This window comes from Drosophila eugracilis, unplaced genomic scaffold, assembly GCF_018153835.1.
Source record: "Drosophila eugracilis isolate 14026-0451.02 unplaced genomic scaffold, ASM1815383v1 contig_2167, whole genome shotgun sequence".
In the NCBI taxonomy this organism is placed as follows: Eukaryota; Metazoa; Arthropoda; class Insecta; order Diptera; family Drosophilidae; genus Drosophila; species Drosophila eugracilis.
In genome coordinates this window covers 889,111-909,091 of record NW_024573052.1, presented here as the reverse complement: position 1 = coordinate 909,091, position 19,981 = coordinate 889,111, and the positions used below count along the sequence as shown (strand labels likewise).

Sequence of the window (19,981 nt, the reverse complement as noted above, 5' to 3'; positions counted from 1 at the left end):
AACTTGGCCAAAACAAGATGTATAGTTAAAATAAAGACTGTTTTGTAAAGCTAATGACCTCAACAAACTTTCCCTATCATTCGTTTGATGATTTTGAGAATTTTAATTTTCGGCCAAATTTTGATGTTTCTGTAAGGGGTAACATTATCAAAATTTGTGAAAATCGGCTAAATTTGTACTTTTCAAACTGTGAACGCAGTTTTGTTGGAAGTTAAACTACGAACTCGACGAGGTATGACAATCCATATTCATCCAATTATTGGCTAAGTTATGGTCATTTTTCTATGAGTTTGGGGGGGAAATCTGCATAAACGAAGTTTTGGATTTTCGATAAGGGGTAACATCGTCAAATTTTGTGAAAAATGTCTAAATTTGTGCTTTTTCAACCTTGAATGCAGATTTGTTAGGAATTAAAAATCAAGCTCAACGAGATATTACATTCCACATTCGGACCATTATTGGCTGAGTTATGAGAAGGATTCTACCAATTTGTAGGGTAAAAAGGGATAAATCGGAATTTCAATATTCGATAAGGGGTAACATCATCAAATTTGTCTAAAAATGGCCAAAATCAAGATTTTTATCTGTGAATGCAGTTTTATTGGAAATTTAAAAACGAATCCAACGAGGTATGACACTCCACATTTGGACTATCATTGACTTAGTTATGAGCCTAAAACTGTCATTCTGAGGGGAAAATCGGGATAAACAGAATTTCGAATTTCAATAAGGGGTAACATCATCAAATTTTGCGAAAAATTGATAAAATATTACATTTTTAACTATGAACACAGTTTTGCTTAGAATCAGAATACGATTTCAACGAGGTATGAGCTTCCATACTTGGACATTTAATTCCCAATATAATCTAAGTATTTTCAGCGATTAGTAGTTTTTACGCAGATTTTTCTCAAATAGTCAAGCCACAAGCTTATCGCTCTCTAGACCCATTCACTTCCGATTTACTTTAGAATATCAGTTAAATTTCCAGCCCCACTGATCAGTCACAGTAACTATCCTTCACCGAGGGATAGGTCCTCTTAATCAGCATTATTTAATGCTTGTCAGACAGCCCCCGTTGGAGTTGTCTTATCGGGGGCATTAGGTCTGACATATTTTGGCATTTCATCGGGGCTTTCCTTCTCCTTTCTGAGTTTCACTTAATCTCCTGCAGCCGTTTCTTGTGTTGTTGTTGCTGCATAGTTTGCGGGGCAAGTTGCTGGCTGGCGGCTGCTGGATGCTGGATGCTGGATGCTGCCGATGTTGCAAGTTGCTGGTTGCTGGTTGCCGGCTGCTGATGTTGCTGTAATGCCGTGAGCTTATAGGGCTTTAGTGGCGCTTATCACATGCCACCAGCAGCCGCTGCTTTTTGGCCCAATGTTTTCATATGCGAAACTATAAAACAACAAAATCAACTTTTTATTTTTGCATATTCGTTGGCTGTTGGCTGGCTTTTGATGCCGTTGTTTGTCCACCCCCTCCCCCCTTCCACCTCCCTTTTCAACCAACAACTTTGCCCAAACAAAGTCAAAGGATTTTTGTTTGGTTTGGCCTGTTAGTTTTTTGGTTTTCCTTTTTTTTTTTTTTTTGCCAGCCATATTTTTTGCAACTATTTCGCGGTAAGTTTATAGCGAAAAACCGCAAATTGGTATGGTTTTCGAATTTCGGTTCAAGTTATTGGGCTGAAAGGGTTGAAAACTTGTCCCTTGCTGGCTTACAGTCAGCTTAATATAATATTTAAGGAAATCATCAAGTCTGTTATATAGATTTCAATCCAAGCCGCTAACCGCATTTCAATTTTAAGTTTCGATAAAAACCGCACGGCTGCGATCCCACAACTTTAGGCCCGGCAATTTCCTCGATGTTGTCCCACAAATCCGATTTCGTCGAAGCTCCATTAATAATTGAATTGCCTAGTTGTGCTGTGTTTGTAAATAGATTAACCTTCTTCAAAGTGGGGAAACATCAATGGATGGGGCCGTGTTCCGGATGTTGCCCCTTTTGGCTCTTTGCCCCTTCCCTTCGGCAGTTCATTAATATATCAAAGCTGTAATCTCAGTCAACAGCAGCGGCAGGCAGCGACACCGACAGAACCCCACATTTCCCACACATTTTTCCACACCCATTTCCATCGCTTTCGCCCACCTCCCTCCCTCATGGTTAGCACGTAAAACGCTTTTAAACGGAAACTTATAAACACAACGCGCTAATTATTTTTCGGCATGCCTGTTCCATGGTTCTCTCGATCTCTTGCCTTCCGTTCCTTTCGGGTTGCGTAACAAAATATTCGCGTTGCGGTTGTATGGTAGTGGTGGTGGTGGGGGTTATGGGGGAAACTTATCCACCCACCGCAACCCACTAAGTTGTTGTCTAATGCCTCCAGACAGACATTTTCATTTTGGCTTGAGAATTTCCAAACTTCCAAATTTCCGAGTTTCCTCATTACACGGAGAGCTTGCTAGGTGGGCGGGGCGGAGTGGTTAAAGTGGAAATATCACATTCAGGGCTGTAAGTTCGACAGGTAAAATGGCAAATAATTCACCTTCATCTAAAGGTGGGCTTCTAATTGTAATGGCCTGGTTAGTCATCGTCATCGATTTGGGAGATGGCAGGCAAGAGAAAATCTGATTAAAATGGCAACAAATCGCCTGATAATGATATCCAATTAAAGCCCAAATCCAGCATGTAATGAGCTCTTCTTCTGGGCTCTAAAGATAATGTATTTTCACTCTGTGATGCTGCAAAATATTTGATTACCAATCATTTTTATACTAAATTAATGTATAACAAGAAAGGTAACATTTAAGTTTGGAAATCATAACCTGATTCTTGCCATACTTTCAAGTCAAATCGATACTCTAACGCCTTGCCAGATTCCCGCTAAGATGTGCGAAAATTACCAACTTGTCCATAGTTTATGAAGTGTTTTATTCGGGGCCATGAACCATAACTGCCCAACTTGTTGTCAACGTTTTGCTGCCTCTTCTCAGTTTTCGCTTATCGGGCGGGGGCTTTAACGGGGGGGTTTAACGGGGTTTTAGAGGGTTCGACGTGCGCTCAAGACATTAGCGGGGTTCTCCCCTGGCGATGCCTCGTCTAATGCTTTGCCCACCAACAGAGGGCGTTTCTGTGACGGCATTTACCATTTCCGCTTCCGCTGCACGTACGTGGCACTTGGCCTAACTACTTGCTACACAGATAGACCTACGAGGTCACGCCCACACACACACGCTGAGAAAATATTGGTTCGTATAAGGGAAAATGTGATGAAAACACAAAAATTAGAAATGCTCCTCTTTAGGCCAATAAAAACTTAACCGAAAAATCCGCAAATCTTTCATTTTCACGTAAGTAAGGTAAGAAATTATTATTGTAACCTAACTTTTCTCACTGTGCATAGGAAAAAAACCGCCCAAATACTTTCTGTTGTTGTTGTTGTCAGCTCGTTTTTGGCCTGGCGCTTATTGTAGTTAAGTTTTATGCCGCCATTTTCTTCCGCTTTGCGTGTTGCACGTACTTTGCCCCTCAGTTCCTGAGAGTGTGTGTCTGTGGTTTTTTTTCTCCTGCAGTTTTTGCTACTTCCCTGTTGTCTGCACCATCGCCCTTACACCAACGCAAGCCACTCCTACCCTTTCTTTCTCTCTTGCACTTAATTCCATTTTCACTTTCTTTAATGATGCTCAATTTTTTGCATCATTAATCTTTAGCGATTTTCAGCTTTGCCGCTGACTGACACGGCGTCTCAACGGGGTTTTGCTCTGCACTTTCCCATTCTGCACACACTCATTTTCCGCCCACTAGCCTTGCCTTGCCTCCTTTTTAACGGGATGTCTCAGCTGTTTGCCCTAATAAGTATGCTACAAAATTTGTAATTACAATCTCAAGATAATTTGCTGTGAGTGCGCTGCGAAAATCTTCATAATTCTGCCATCACAATCTTGAAAGGCGGTTATATGTTTTATTAACCATTTAGAGAAATCATAACAGGGCAAAGTTTTTAAAGCTTAATCGGTTTTGTATATAAAATTAAGTAATTACTGCAGCTATTTGGCCAGAATTTAAACCAAGTTTATGTTCCTTTAAGCACCTGCTTTTGGAAATACTTTTAAAGATCGTCCCATAAATCAATTGTTTAGACGTGCAGAAATTGTATTGAATTTTAAGAAAACACTTGCCGCTTGCCACTTGCCACTTGCCACTTTACCGATAAATCAATCGCTTAAGAATGTGGCAATTTTATTGAATTTTAAGCTGTTGGAATTTGTGTCAACTCATTCGTAGCGATTGAAAAATGAAGCCTAGGCCCTAGGACCTTGATTGATGAACCCATCGATTATTAAATGCCACACTTTGAGCTCGCTCGCTGGGGTCGTTTTTTGATGCGGTCATGGCTCGATGGACTGGAGTGCTGGTTGAAATTGATTTGATTGCCCCTATTTGGTAGCCCACTTCCGGGCGAGTTTTCGGTGGGTGGGCGGGTTCAGAGGATCACCCCACCTTCGAGAACTTGCATTGTTGATGCTGTTCTCTTTTTTTTTATTTCATACAATATTTTCACTTCGCTCTCGTGCAGCTCTCTCTCTCTAGCTTGCCCTTTTTCTTTTAACAACTTTTTGCTGCTGCTGTTTTTATTTGAAGTTTGCAATAAAATAAAAGCCACACGGAGCTGGGGGATTAGTGGGGCATGGTCAGAGGCAGGAGCCAAGAGCCAGGAGCCGGGAGCCAGGAGCAGAGAGCTTGGCCCGAATGGCCACGGCCCTCGGCCACAGACACGGACACCGACACGGACACGGAACGCGCAACTATAAAGCAAAAAACCTCATTCATATAATTTATGTGTGGCTCCCCAGGGATGGAAACGTGACACGTGTGGCGTGACTGGCAATGTCCTGTGGCTGTGCAATGGGTTCTTGCGGTTTAGCCACATTCAAAAAAAAAGAAGGAACTAGCTAGAATCCCAATTTCAAACTTAACTTGGTCAAAAATTCCTTTAAAATGTTATGAAAATAATGATAAATCCATTGACAAACTCAACTTTGATCTATGATTAGAAAGAATCATGTAAGCAAACTTCTACTTCTTCCACTTTTTGCGATAACTAACCGATTATTTCGATAGTTATCTCTGATAATCCCCCATGAAATGGTCCACCTCTAGGCCATCCGCAGTCCGAGTCCAAAACTGCTTCTGCTTTTACTTCTGCTGGTTGCATTTTATTTTACCATTTCGTTTCGTCCACGCTTGAATTTATGAATTTCGACTCGTTGCCATTCCTTCCCCTTCTCCTCCTCTCCACCTCCCCACCTCCCCCTCCATGTGGCGCATCCATTGTTGGCCCCGCACATATGCGGTTTTATATATTGACACTTAAAATTTATGGGACTTAAAAATCTACAAAACGCTGCCACGTTTTGTCCTGCAAAGTTGGTTTAGAGCTTTGGGTTTCAGTTTCAGCGGGAGTGACGGAAAAGCAGGAGAATAAGCGGGGGGTTTCAGTGGGTTGCTGGAAAGGCGGCGGTGATGGTGTTGCCCCTGACAAAAGCTTGGCCTCGCCTTTGTCCAAAGAGGGGTAGGAAAAACAGCAGTCAAGGCTGTGAGAAGTCAGTTGACAGGAGTGTGGAAAGTGCAAAAACTAAGCAGCAAATCGTGTGTGAAATTAACAGGCTTGCCGCAGCCAGAGTTGTCACCCCCGCGGAGAGTGGCCTTGCAGAAAGAGAAAAACCAACAAGAAAAAAAAGAAAGCAAACGACACACCAATTGAAATGCCTCTAAATGTGTCGGAAAAGTGTCCAAACATTTTCTTTGAAACTGAAAAGCAGACTTACAGCGGGTTGCCAGGCGGTTATTTGAGTGTCAAATTTCGGATAAAATTTTCCAAATTTTCCTTGCCAATTGCATTTCCGCGTTTGTTTACTCATCAATTATCCTTCAATCAAGACTGAAACTTAATCTGGCCAGATCTGCTCCCAATATTCATCCAACTGGGCCTGCCAACTCATTTTTAATGCAAGTTTCCTTTTGGAGAAAAGTTCCTTTCCGTCCCCAATGCCATTCCCATTGCCATTGCCATTTCCGTTTCCGTTTTCTTTTCTCTCCTTCTTGCTCTGCTAATTAAATATAACTTAAAGTCTATCAAAAACAAATTAATCATTTAACAGCCGCAAATTGCCAGAAGTGCGGCTGCCAGAAGTGGTTACTTGGGTGGTAACTTTTTGTTTTCCTTTTTTTTTCTTCTTGTCTTGTAAATGGGTGGCTTGGGTGGTTGTGTGGCGCTGAGCCTTGGTTGCCTTGGTGGTCTAACGCACCGAAAGAAGCCAAGCCAAAAAGCTGGAGGCACTTTCTATTTCATTTTCATTGCTGATTTCATTCAGTTAATCAGCTTATTGAACTTGAGGTTCACTGCCTGGCTGTGGGCCAATCTCCTGGAAAAGCCGAGCTGGCAAAACGAAAAGTTGGCAATTGCGGATTTGGTTTTTAAGCAGTTGCAGCTGCTACTGCTGCTGCTACTGCTGCTGCTGCTGTTCGGTAGAGAACTCAAATCAAATTCAATTTGCCACAAAGCGCAGAGAGTCAGCTGTGTGGCAGCTGTGGCAGCTCTGGCTGGCTCCCAAATTTCAATTAATTACACAATAAGCTTTCTTTTCCTCTTGTTCTTGTTCCCGTATAATAATTGTTATAAATTGTGTGTGTGTTTGTGTCTGTGTGTCTCCCAGATTATCTCTCACCTGAGTTGGTTGAGTGGACAGCAAGTCGATTTGTTCCTCATGTTGCTGCTGGTGGACAAGTGTTGCCGTAGGTGTCAGATGTTGCTGTTGCTGCTGTTGCTGCTGCTGCTGCTTTTGCTGCTGCTGCTGCTGCTGCTGTTGCTGCTGCTGGAACTGCTGTTGGTAGTGCTGCTGCTGCTGGTATTCATATTGCTGCTGCATTTGATATTGCAATTGCTGGTACTTCAAGTGTTGCTGCTGCTGTGATTGCTGTTGCTGCTGCTGCTGCAGCTGCTGTTGCTGTTGTCCATGCACCAGACAGCAGCAATAGAGAACGATTGCCAGCAATTGGATCGTATTGGCAACACTGCGTGCTGTTTTATTTATTGCTGACGACGGCATGTTGCCAGTCGTTGTCGCTCCTCCCCGTCTATATAGTGCAGGATCTCAATCTATATATATCCGTATCCGTATCTCTATCTCTATCTGTATCTCTATCTGTATCTGTATCTGTATCTGTATCCTTGCTGCCTCACACTATCCTATTTTTGTGCCAAGCATGCAACACTTTGGTGTTGCCGCTGTGTTTTCCTCTGTCTCTGGTCTCTGGTTTCGCTTCCTTTCTTCTCTTCCACAAGTTGCAAGTTGCTTTTTTGTTGGGTTTTTAGTCCTCCGCCACTGGAAGAAAAACATTTCGAACCGAGTGAGTGAGTTGAGCGCAAATAAATTCAACTTGTTCTCAAGTGTCGGACATATAAAGTATGTACATACATATGTGTCGGTGTGTGTTTGGTGTGTGTCTGGTGTGTGTCTCTGTGTGTGTGTGTGTGTTTGGAAAATAGAAGAGTACAGCAGATAGTTTGTTTATGGCATGTCAACCCAATCGTCTCCGATTCCGCCAAACTTTTAACAGCGATTTCCAAGTAGAGGCAAGTACTTAAAGTTGAGATTGTTGCATTTTTTGGGCTTCAAACAGGCAACTTAAAGTAAGCCAACTCCAGATAAACTTCTAATTATATATTAAAATATAAAATCCCAAATTTTAGTTAACAAATTTTGTTGCTTGTGCAAGTTAATGGAATTTTTATGCACCGAAACCGACAAGAGAATCGTAAAAGAAAGGAGGAGTAGGAGTGCTGGCTGGCATGTATCATTTTAATATTCCATGGAAATAATTGTGGCCACAAAAACGAGAAAATGAAAATGGGAGAAATGGCCAAGGCAAACGCACTACAGCGACGAGGAGGAAAACACAAGAAAAACGCAGCAATTAAAACAAAAGAAAATGCCAAATAATGAGAGGAGCAATTGGCAAAAATGGCTGCGTGCAAAAATCAAAAATATGATTTTCCATAATTAATGATAACAAAAAAAAAGCAAAAAACAAAACAATTTTCTTTTCTTCTTTTTCTTGCTTTTTTTGGAGAGTAGAAGAAAGAGGCAGACGAAGACGAAGAAGATAGAGGAGAAGAAATCAATTTCACTTTTCAATTAAATGCCGAGGAAAAGCGGATGATGATGATGTTAATGATGGGGATGAGCCGTTTCTCAACGAAATGGAAATGGAGATGAAAATGGAGCTGTTAGCGAGGAGGGGGGAAGGGGTAACTTTTTAATATCTATGCAATAAAAGTTGCTGCGAAAATTGCACTTTGATGTGGCTGCTATGGAAGAGGCAGAGGCGGGTGGCTTGGCATGGTTCGTGGCAATAATGGCTGCCAAAGAGCCAGCAGCAATTACATGCCATATCCATATCTACCCCCTCTCTCTCTCTCTCTCACTTGCCCCTTCTCGCTCTGGCGCCTCTTCAGCTGCATAATCATAAATTTTACTTGCGATAATTTCAGCCGGCAGACAGTATAAAAAGAAGAGTTCTTTTGCTGGGAAAATGAAAAGATTTCAACGCTGGATATATGAATGTTAATTTCGAGAAGGAAAAGGCAACAAAAAAAAATGCCGAAAACGATTAAAAAATAATCATAAATTATTATCAATGGGATGGGATGTTGTATAGCCACTTCCCTTTCCTTCTTCTTTGCTTTAATTTAAGAATTAAATTGCTAAAAAAAATCTTTCAAAATTAACTTTCTTTTCCTTACTCAAGGACTTTTCCTTTTTTTATTGGCTGGCCAATATTTTTGTATTTATTATATTGACTTTTCCTCTCGATATTTGCACATCCGTAAAAGACAGACGGACAGAGGGAAAGCTGCTGAAAAAATAAGAACATTTTAATGCTGGATATGAATGAATGCAAACTGCATGTTTCACCACACACCCTTACACACCCTCACACACACACGTTGGCTGGGCAAAATAAATTTTATTTTACTGGCCAGAATGGCGGGGGGAAAAAAAGAAAATATATACAATCTCAACGCTTCGATTGCCAACAACTTTTGACTGCGTTAACAAACTTGTTTTTTTACTGCTGCTGCTGCAGTACAGTGAAGCTCCCCGTAAGTGCCATAGCCCCCTCTGGTTTGGTGTCAATGATAGCGTGAATGATACTTTGTGTACACACTTCATTTGCACAAGTGTCCATTGGCCGCAGAGCAATGATCATTCGAGTTGAATGGCAGACACACGGCGTATACGCAATGTTCTTTTGGCTCTTTTTTTTGTTCGCCCGCCCATCCCCAACATGTGTGATTGTAAAGTGGGCCAATAATCATCGTCATTATGCCAATCAGCCATCGAGCTGAGCCAAGGTGAGCGTTCATATAAAAATAAAGCCAATCCGGAAAGGGGCTTCCCCTTTAAGTCCTGCCATATCCATATGGCAGAGATTCGATATCAAAATCGAAAATATACAAAATGGAAGCCTTAAAGGGTCTACTTCTTGTGGGAAATGTGGCCAGAAGTCAGCCTCTACTGCGACTAGTTTTTAAGCTTAGATTAACGATTATTTTTGCTCAAAAATAAAGTCAAATCCCTTAAAAGAAATTTCAGAGAAAACAAAGGACAATGAATTATAAATCGATAAACAATCTTGACTATAAACTAAGCATTTAAATTCTAGTTTAAATTCTAGTTTAAATTCCAAAAAAAAAAGGAAAATGAAAAAACGTTAAAGTTTTCCTCTTAACGCCCACTTTAAGCGCCCCGCCTTTGGCCAAATCTGAACACCCTCTGCCTCGTTTATTGCCAGCCTCGTAAAATTGATAAACAATAAATGCGGGGTGGGGTGGAGGGGTGGTTCAGTTCAGTTCGGTCAACACTTGTTTCCACAAGAATTACGTAATGTCCCCATAACCTTCTCCTCATAAAGTATTTTAATGGGCCACAGGACTCGCAACAAGACTCGCTTCAGAGTCCCGAAAATCCGATGGGGTCGTCTGGCATTTTATGCCCCTCTACCAAAAGTCCAAAATAAAAATGGAAAAAAAAAAGGAAAATGAAAATTCAGCCCACAAAAATCGAGCGAAAAATTGCAAGCGAAGTGTAAAATTTATGATAAAAACGTGCGACGCTGATAAGAATGTCCTGGACAAGCGGAAGTTGCTGCAGAAGCGAACCGGAAGTGGGTTGAAAGTGGAGAAGGGCTACGTGGAGTGGCTAGGCAAATGAACGGAACTCAAAAAGCAGACAAACGGTGATAGGGGGGGGTCTAGGGGGGTTAGGTCATAGCACCTTGTTGCTCGCTCGTTAGGGTAATAGTTGCAAATTCCTCTCCCGCTCTTCCGCTTTTCAACTTTTCCGTTTTCAGATTTACGCCTATGATACTAGGGAAAATGCAACAGAAAAATCTTTTAACATTTAATAACCACAGGAATATCCCATGAAAAGTTCCCTTTATTTCCCTAATATTTAAACTATTAACTAAGCTGTCATTCAGCTGGCCAAGAAACTGAGCTATAAATCCATTTGCTGGATCACACAAATGCTTCCGGTTCTTCCGGGCAATTAACCTCCTCCAAAACGAACAAAAGGCAAAGGACGAGAGGGTAAGCAAGGATGAAGTATAAAGCCAAGACAAGGAAATCGCGACTTGTGAGCGCCAGGTGGCGCCAATTGGTCTTATCCTTCGGTCAATGCAATCAGGCTCGATGAGAGCAGAAAAGAGGGAATGCCGCAGAAAGGTGTAGAAGGGAAAGGGCATGAAAAGCGGATGAAAAGTGGGTGGATTGCGGAAAATACTGCTGCAGTTGCTGTTGTTGCTGTTGCTGTTGCTGCAACCGTGTGTCGATTCCATGGGCCTCCGGCCAGCTGCTGCATATTTTCCGCTCCCGATTCCCGAGCTGAACATAGGAGAGGGGCAGGGGCAGGGACAGGGACAAGGGGCATGGGCAAAAAGCCGATGGCCTAGGGCCAGCTGCATTGCTGTTTTGATTAAAAGCATCCGGCCTTTGAGCTTCGCCAACAGAAGGACTCGAAGGACTCCCTAGATGCTCCTGCCAGTGTGTATGTGTGTCTCTGTGTGTGTGTTTCTAATTTGATTTGCATTCCAACAAATTTCGATCTCACACCATTTCTGGCCAATGGCTATTTGGCACAAAGTGAGCCGAGCTCGACTCTTGGCCAGCTCTCAAATGATGTCCTGCAGAGCACGTGGCTACACAGTAAGAAATCTTAATTATTCAACTTTAACATCTTATTACCATATTGTCCTAAGTTAACCAAAGATTTTCTCTCAGTGCATGCTGCCAAATGCAGGAATGTTCACTGTTCACTATCTTCTGGATTTCGGATTTGGTTCGCCCCGAAACGGATGAGCTAGCTAAGCTGAGTTCACCTCAATCAGCGTGCAATTTAACCTTTTGGCCAAGTGCCCGAATTGTGTCATCTTCGCTTTTGTCTGGTTACCATTTTTATGGTGTCTGACATTGCGTATACGCAACGTGGCATAATTTATGCATGAATGCGACTGCACTTGGCGTTGTTCGGTTGGGGGGAAATATATATATATATATGAGTTATGACAGATGCTGCTGCCCCCAAAAAGAACGAGGCCAAAAGCAGGCCCACAACCATTCAAAATGTTTGACAGCCAAGGCGATGGAAATTCCCAAAACTAATCAGCACGAAAAACGTGGCTGGCTGGCTAGCTGGTTGGCTGAATGGCTTTCTCTTTCCGAACAAAAAGGGTAGGAAAAGGAATCATAGATAGTTAGAGGAGACTCTGGCCCACTTGGGCTCGCCTGCTGCTGCCGTAGCATCAAATAATAACACGCATTTTCAATGGATCCTTGGTGTTGTAAACTTGTCCCATAAACACAGGGCCCAAATGGAGTAGGCAAGTGCACAAAAAACCATTAATCAAATGAGCCTCTACTTTCAGTATGTGTTAGTGCCTGTATGTGTATGTGTGTGTGAGGAAACGGAAGTGTTACACTAAGCCATTTTGTCGGTAGGTTTGTCAAGCTAGCGAAAGTTCCTGACGAAGCACTGGATACCCTTAACCTCCTGGGAGCCAGGAGAGAATTATGGCCTTCTCTGACAGAAAAAATGAATGAAAGGGCGAAAACTCAAAGGGTAATAAGCAAGAGCAACGAAAGATTACATATTTTTCTTTCATATTTATACAACTTAAATGATTTTCCTTAAAAAAATCTTCAAGGAACAACACGAAAAGTGCAATTTGACTTCGTTGGCCACAACAATTATCTGAAGGCTTCCTCTCATGGCCCCAAGTTATATTTCACACTTGTGTTCGGGCTTTAACTTTTATCTCGGTATTCCCCCATCCTCATATCAACCATAACACCCAGCATGGAAGCCCCCCTCCCATCAGACATCTCGTTATGGCCATAGGCCAAATCCAAAGCCAAATGCAAAAACTAAAGCCAAAACTTTTTGTTTAGCTATTTGTTGCTTTTGTATTCGCCTGGCTATCCTGGCACGCACACTAATAGATGCAAATACATACATTAGCACATCGACAAACACACAAAGGCACTGGGAAAAAACCGCTAAGGAAGTTCTAAAGGGGAAATACCTTGATTTTTATAGAACTTTTAAGACATTTTTGCCATTTAAATTAATTTTTATGATAAATTCACATTAAAAACTTGATAATTAACACAATTAAGACTAACCCTTAAGTAACTTGAATATTAAAATATTAGTTTTCTATCTAAATTTCTCTCTGTGCACACTCAAACTCATACAAAGAGTTGCCGTGTCGCTGGTGAATGGGGAACATGTGTTTGCGCATTTAGTTTCCTTCTCCGCTGGCTCAACGCAACTTGATGAAGTGCAAAAAATAAAAAAAAAAAAAAAGGAAAAAACACAGGTGAGACAGGAGAAAGAGAGTGGCAAAAGGGGGGTTGGGGGGTTAGGGGGCGAAAGTTGAAGCTGACAGCTGTCAGGCGAGCTAGCCGAAAACATATTTGGAAGCCTTAAAGAGCTGAGCTCGAGATCTAAATAATCCCAATAAATTTGTCGCCAATTTTCAGGGAAAACTAGATAAAAGGCTAAGATTTTCTTTCAGTTTTCCAAGTTCGTAGACTTTACTAATGAAATAATATAAAAAAAAAACAAATCAAAGGACCAGGATCAGCGATATCTTTTTAGTTAATATTAAAATAGAAAAATAAACATTTTTAAGGGGATTTCCAAGGCATTTTCGTGCCTAGGCAATTTATGGATTTATTCAGAGATTTTTCTGCATGTGTACTCTTCTCGTTCGTGATAATTAAAAGGTAATTTTAATGGTCCGCTGCATTCGGTGGCTGGACTGCAAGAGCCAAGCCAGACTTTCGATTTTCCAAATGCAATTTTCCAACAATTTTTTTCCTATCTTTTTTGATTTTGATTTTGCAACACAAAAGGTAATTCAATTAAACTGAACCTAATATTGGCGATCGATTATTCGCATAATCATTACAAAAGCCGCTCCATCAAAAATTCATAAATTAGGCCATATATCTGTGTCTATATCTATATATATATATAATATATAGATGCATCTGTCAGTTGATGTCAAGTGTCAGAAATGTGTCGGAATGTTTGACAATTTGGCTTGTCCTGTGTGCGATTTGCTATTTGATTATTGTTCGATTGAAATGTTTTTGCTACGAAATATTGCATAATCTCTTGCCCTTTAAGCCATCATGGCCTCTTCCCCTCTTCCATCAGTTTATGTTTTAATTACAAAATTAATATCAATTATGCCACCTGGAAAATCTGTAAATCTGCAAATCTACTTTGCATAAATGGCCACATACTCGACTGTTGACCAATTTCCCAACTGCATTGCCAGTCAGTGAATTTTAAGTGGCCGAAAACTGAAGTTTGAACCCTGGCTAGTTTCCAGTATAAATGGCTCAATGTTTGCCTTTAGATTTAGTCATTAATTCGATAAAACAAAGTTAGTTAGTTTGACTTTTAAGCTAGTTAATAAGGTTAATTAAATATAAATAAAAAGAGGCCATAAGAAGATGGCAGTTAAAAGTTAATTAAAGTATAAAAATAATTAACAATTATCATAAAGCCAAGCCCTGCCCTGATTATTTAATAACAATAAAATGTGTAAATTACCACCCCGCCCCCCCTTTGGAGTCTTTTTAAGTGATTTTCAAATTTCCTCCCCCCTCCCGCACTCGAAATTGACATTTCATTTAATTTGGCAACAGCAGAATTTTATTGTCATTTCATTTGATTAAAAATTTCATAATATGGGCGCCGCTCTCTTTTTTATTTTCCTCCCCTTGCTGTGGGATATTTTGTCAACAGGGAAAAAAAGACAAAAAAAAAAAAACAGAAACAGCATTCGCGGCTGGAAAAAGTGAAAATCTAAAATTTTTGGCCCGCAGGCGTTGAAGCTTTGAATGTGTTTGTGAGTGCGTGTTGGTGTTGGTGTCCCCTTGAATAGCGGCAAAAAAAAAAATGAGAAAAATTAATAAAAAATAAACCGAAAAAAAGTGAGATAACAAAAAAAAAAAAGATGAAATTGTGCCGCAGTATTTGCGTTTGGCGGCATTTTTCCGCTGTTGGCCGTCTCTTTGGCGCGTTTTCACCATTTTCCACCCCCCCTGCAATGTTGCTGCCGCTGCTGCTGCTGCTGCACATGGCGCTCTGCTGATGGCTTCATATTCATTTAGTCTCCCAATTCCTTTTGTTTATCTTTGCCGTCCGTCGCAGCTTTTTACTTGCTGTTTTCCTTCTTTTTTTATTTACATTTAGATGGAATTTTTAATTCCAATTTGATATGTGTCTGAGGATGGGTCTTACCATTCGAAACAAGAGACAAAAAACGAAAAACTTTTAACTAGCAGCTGGCCATTAACTAGAGTTTTATCAGCTTTCAGTTTTAGCTTCTTAAAAAGTTATAAAGACCCCAAAAAACGATCGCCCATAACTCTCTGATATCTGAATTTTCTGTTAAGTTTATATGATTTCCAATATAAACACTGCCTTTGGGTGATTTTTCCACAGATTTACCGTACTTCCCCCTCCCCCCTTTGGCGCTTCAACAGCTTTTTGTCGAGATCGCCCCCCCCAAGGGCAGCCTGTTTGCCAGCGGCATATCGCTCCGTTTCCCAGATTCCTCACGCAAACATTTTTCGCATATTTCCGCCATATTTTCGCATTCAAACGAAAATCCTTTTGATATTGGCCCCGCCAGCAGCATCATCAGCATCATCAGCAACCTCTTTACCATTTTTTTTTTTTGTTTTTTTTCTCGTCAACGTAATCGTTTCGTAGCCCTGGACTACGGGTTGTCCTTACCCAAAAGCTTAACGATTTCATTAACAAGGACACACAATGGCAGCTGATTGTTGTCGTGTTGCCGCTGTCACAAATTTCACTGGCAATTAGCAGAAATACCAAAAAATACAACAACAACAACAACAGCAAGAAACAAAAAATGAAACGAAACGAAACGCTTAACCGGTTTAATTAGGGGCGCCCCAAACTGGAGATGAAGAAAAGAGGAGGCCAAGCATCAACATCCACATCAACTGCAAATTGTTTTCATTTTCCCCCGCAGCAGCGGCTGCTAACTGGCAAACCCGTCACGCCGCCACAAGAAAATCACAAGAAAATCAAACAAAAAAAAAAAAGCAACAACAAAAAAACAACAACAACCAAAAAAAAAAAAAAAAAAACACACATTAGAAACTTTCGCTAAAAAATAAATACGAAAAAAAAAAAAAGGTAAAGCAACACGAACCAGTCACACACCAGTCCAGTCGTCCGGCAAATGTTGCAGGTTTCCAACGGTTGCAATAAATATTGCAACTTGTTATTAGAAGACCAACAAATATGGCAGGTAAAATAACAACAACAGGAATGTATAACAAACTGATGATGATTTTCCAAGGAAATATTATTAAGAAGAAGGAAGAAGTTTTCCTTTTTTGGTTTTTAGAATTTCTGCAAAATTTTGCAGCTTTTTGGTTATTGGGAAAACCATCTCTTCTATCCCTTCTACCCACTAAATCTAGCATTACAAGCTATCAGAAGATAAGAAGAACATTTCAAATCCATCAAACATAATGCCACTTATGCGGCAGATTGCTTGCGATGCTTTAAGATCAGCAGTTTAAGCAAGAAAATGTAAGATTCCCAGATTAAGAGTCACAACTTAAGCTTATAAAAATCTTTAAAAACTAATCTAAAAAATCCAAAAAATTTACCAATTTTAGTATTTAAACGTAGTCCATCAATCTGCTTCTTTAGTAGCTTCCTCCTTTCCGTTTTAATCAGAGTTTCCCAAAGAAAATGTCACCAAATTTGGCCGTTTTCGAAACCAAATCTCAAAAATTTAGCTAAACAAGTTTGTTCTTTCGTTTCTCGCAGTTAATACTTTGACACCACACAGCACAGCAACAAAAAACAAACAAAACAAATGAGCACGTGTCAACGCAACACAACAACAACAACAACAATAACAACAACCACTATCCAAGGGCCAAAACCAAAACAAAACACTCAACAATCAGCGGCGCCAAACATCAAGTTTGAGTTTGAGAAACCCGCGCGGGAAACTAAAAAACTTTGAATTTCAATATCGTTTGTGTGGCACACAAAGTCAAAGTCAAAATAAACACGCAATTTATGTTGCTGCGTTGCTAGTTGCACGTTACTGCGTTGCTTTCAATGTTGCAAGTTGCAAGTTGCTGTATTATTGCCGCCACGAGAGACACGAGACACACACGCTGAGCGCTCGCTTGCAACTGAAGTTGCCGTCTGATAATGCCGCCTGTGTTTTGCCATTTTCCGACTGCCCAACTGGCTGGCACTTTTCCGAACCGCATTTTCCGCAGCCGAAGCTCAAGAGCCGAAACCCAAACACGAATCGCAGCGGCAACACGAGGCTGCCACTCGTCTTGCCACTTTTCCCCACTTTTTTCGCCTTCGTTTGGTGGCGGCGAGTGCAGCGTCTGCATTTTCCACTTTTGGGCGTGTGGTGAAAACTTACGCCAAAATATGACCAAGCCGGTACCGCCTTCTACTCTTTAACCCCCCCGCCCCTCCTCTGAAAAATAGCCTTGAACTGAACTGATGTTGCTGCTGCAACTCGAATGATTGCCGCCACTGGCCAGCTCTGCATCTTCTGGCCAGAAAGTTGCAAGTTACAAATGGCCCTTCGATGCATGCGATTTCCTGAATATTTCTCAGTCTTAAACTGTCAAAAAAGTATCGCCTTTAAGTTATATCTTAGTAAAAAATGAAAAACAAAGATTCTTAACTGTTTCGGGGCTGCCAACCTGTCTGATAGATGCCAAAGTCGCGGACAGGGCTGCCAACCTGCTGCTGGCCGCTGAGTGCTGACAGCTAGCCAACAAGCAAGCCAAGTTATTATCAGTAAGTAAGCAGGGTTCCGCTGGCAATTTCGACAACTTGATCCTCATCCATTCACGGTCAGCTTAGGAAGCGCACCTTTTCGGGGTCTTTTTTTTCAGACTGGGTCAGGCTGGGAGCTGGCCACAAATCCCGACACCCCCGAAACGAACCGAACTCTAAGCCAATTCAAGGACACGCGGACACAGGACACGCGGCCAAAAAGCCAAACAGCCAAACAGCCAAGCCAGATGAGGCCAGACACTCTCTAAATACACACACAAGTAAAGGGAAAATGAGAATCTAGAGACTGGGTCCAAAAAGGAGTCGCAAATCCCGGGGACAGATAACAGTCTCGGACGGAATTCGGTTGCCGGATTTCGTGGGTCACTTTGGGTCCCATGTTAGGTGCACTTTTATCCATCCAGCTACCGCTGGAACCTCTTTATTTTCCACCTTCCTTACTTGCTTCTTTCTTCCTTGCCCACATCTCCATTTCGTGCACTTGTCCACCTCACCACCTCTACCCACACGTCTTCCCTTGGAAAACCCTCTTTGCCACAGTTTTTTTGCCCCCAAATCTTTGACAAATGTAAACAGTCGTCGCTGTGTAGCCGCTGCTTCAGTCAATGCACTGAAAGAAATTCTAGTTCCTAAACTGATAATTTCATTAAGAAATAGTTTTATATTAGCTAATCATTAGCATTAAGTTTTTAGCCAGAACTAATTTAACATTTCCCTTAGATTATTATTTTCTAATTTCATTTCCAAATCTAGTTTTGAATTTTCCAAGTGCCCTCTGCCAGGGCAATGCGGGTTGTGCTTTTCCCTGCTGTTTTCCCTTTGGCTCACACTCGCTTTTCCTTGATTGTGCTCGTCGGGTGTTTTATTTTCCCCCGGTTGCAACTTTAGATTAGAGTTAATCAGCTTAGCGTGTCACTTTGACTATTAGGTGCTATGTTTTCGTTCGTCAAAGGATGGGTCAGCACTGGCGGGGGCTGTGTTAATTATGATTTGCCACCCCCACCCACCCAACAGGCAACTAACTAACCTCTCACTTTCTAACATTAGAACTATGGGTATATATCACTAGATATATAGTGAAAACTCTTCAGTTTTTTTAACCACTTTAGCTTGAAAATGAAGTATTTTGTGAAAACAATTAACTTCAAGTTGGTGACTGTGATTGATGTCCAGCATGATTGTTGGTCTCAAACTGGCTTTTCTTTCTGTTTTGTTAGATTGAACTTGATTTCCACTAGAAAGTGAGCCTACACCTCGCTGCTCCACTAACCATTTTCACCTGCGAAAAAAAACTGGCCTTTCTACGAACAGGATTTTCGAGTTGGTCGCTGGGAAAGTAAACGAAAACAGCTGTTGCAAGTGCAAGTTGCTGCTGCGACTGCTGTTGCTGTTGCTGTTGCTGTTGCTGTTGCTGTTGCTGTTGCAACAACATTCATTGATTGCCATTTTGGCATTAGTTTCAATTTATTTCGCTTTGAGTGTGATGGATGGCACCGGCGACAGCGAAACGAACGTGGCCCAAAGCCGGGCCATCAATTGCACATTCCGCCGGCTTTTAATGCCAAAACAATTGTTGCTCAAAATAAATGTATATCATTGCAGGCAGACAAAGCTTAAAAAAAAATAAGAGGAAAACATTATAGAAAACATAGAAAGAAAACCTGGAAAACGAATCGAATCGAATCGAAGCGAAATTGAATTGCAGTCAAGACGACGAAGACGACGACGACGACGACTGCGACGACTAAAGCCGGAAAAAAGGCTAGAAAATGCGAGCAGCTTGAGGAAAATACTGGAAATGGCCAAGCAATCAGATGACCATTGTGTTGGCGGGAGGAAAGCTGCAAGGGGGTGTTGTATTTTCGGAAAATCAAGGAGCCTCCTCCTCGGTTTCCACTTGACAAATGTGCCGTACAAATGCTGTGGACGCCATTTAATTGCCAACATTAATTGGCACACTACGTACTCCTCCTCCTCCCCCCCTGCTCCACCCACCGCCACCGTCCAACCAAAGCAAAGTGGTCAAACAGATTTTGATGCTTTTATAAATGGCACGTCAAATTGTTGTTCAATGATTTCCAATTGACTTATTGCCGCAGAATTCAATTGAGTCCTCGTCGGTCTCGGGTTTTCCTCAGTTTTTTTTCTCTCAATTTTTCTCAGCTCTTTTCCCCCTTTTTTGTACTGCCCTGGCTGTGAGCATTGTGAGTTCATTTCGATGTATATTTTAACCACACAAGTCAGCATTTTGTATGGCCAACAATGATTGGAGTTATCAAGACCAAGTGAAAGTCTGGGAGAGATCGCATTTGAATGCAAGGAAGTGGAAGTGAAAGATTCTCAACGGGTTTTTTTTCAAATTTAAAAAGGAAAATCAAGAAAAGGGGAGTAGTGGATATACAAATCACAGAAAAGGATTCAAAATTATATATTTTAAACTCGATTTTCTATGAACTTTTGATACCTTCTTATCAAAAAAAACAGACCAAAGTGCCATCTGTTGGTCATGTTTTGCGAATAAA

The 19,981-nt window shown here is 41.3% G+C and overlaps 1 protein-coding gene across 1 annotated transcript in view; it reads right to left on the bottom strand.

The window, feature by feature from the left end:
- The window catches only part of LOC108103692, a 56,108-nt gene extending 39,308 nt beyond the window's left edge, over nucleotides 1-16,800 (bottom strand). The window contains exons 1-2 of the mRNA XM_017209286.2: nucleotides 16,289-16,800; nucleotides 6,726-7,382 (exon numbers count right to left, since the gene is read on the bottom strand). Coding sequence (XP_017064775.1) covers nucleotides 6,726-7,106 — 381 coding nt within the window. The 5' untranslated portion in view covers nucleotides 7,107-7,382; nucleotides 16,289-16,800. The remainder of the gene's footprint in view (nucleotides 1-6,725; nucleotides 7,383-16,288) is intronic.
- Between the last annotated feature and the right edge of the window lie 3,181 nt (nucleotides 16,801-19,981).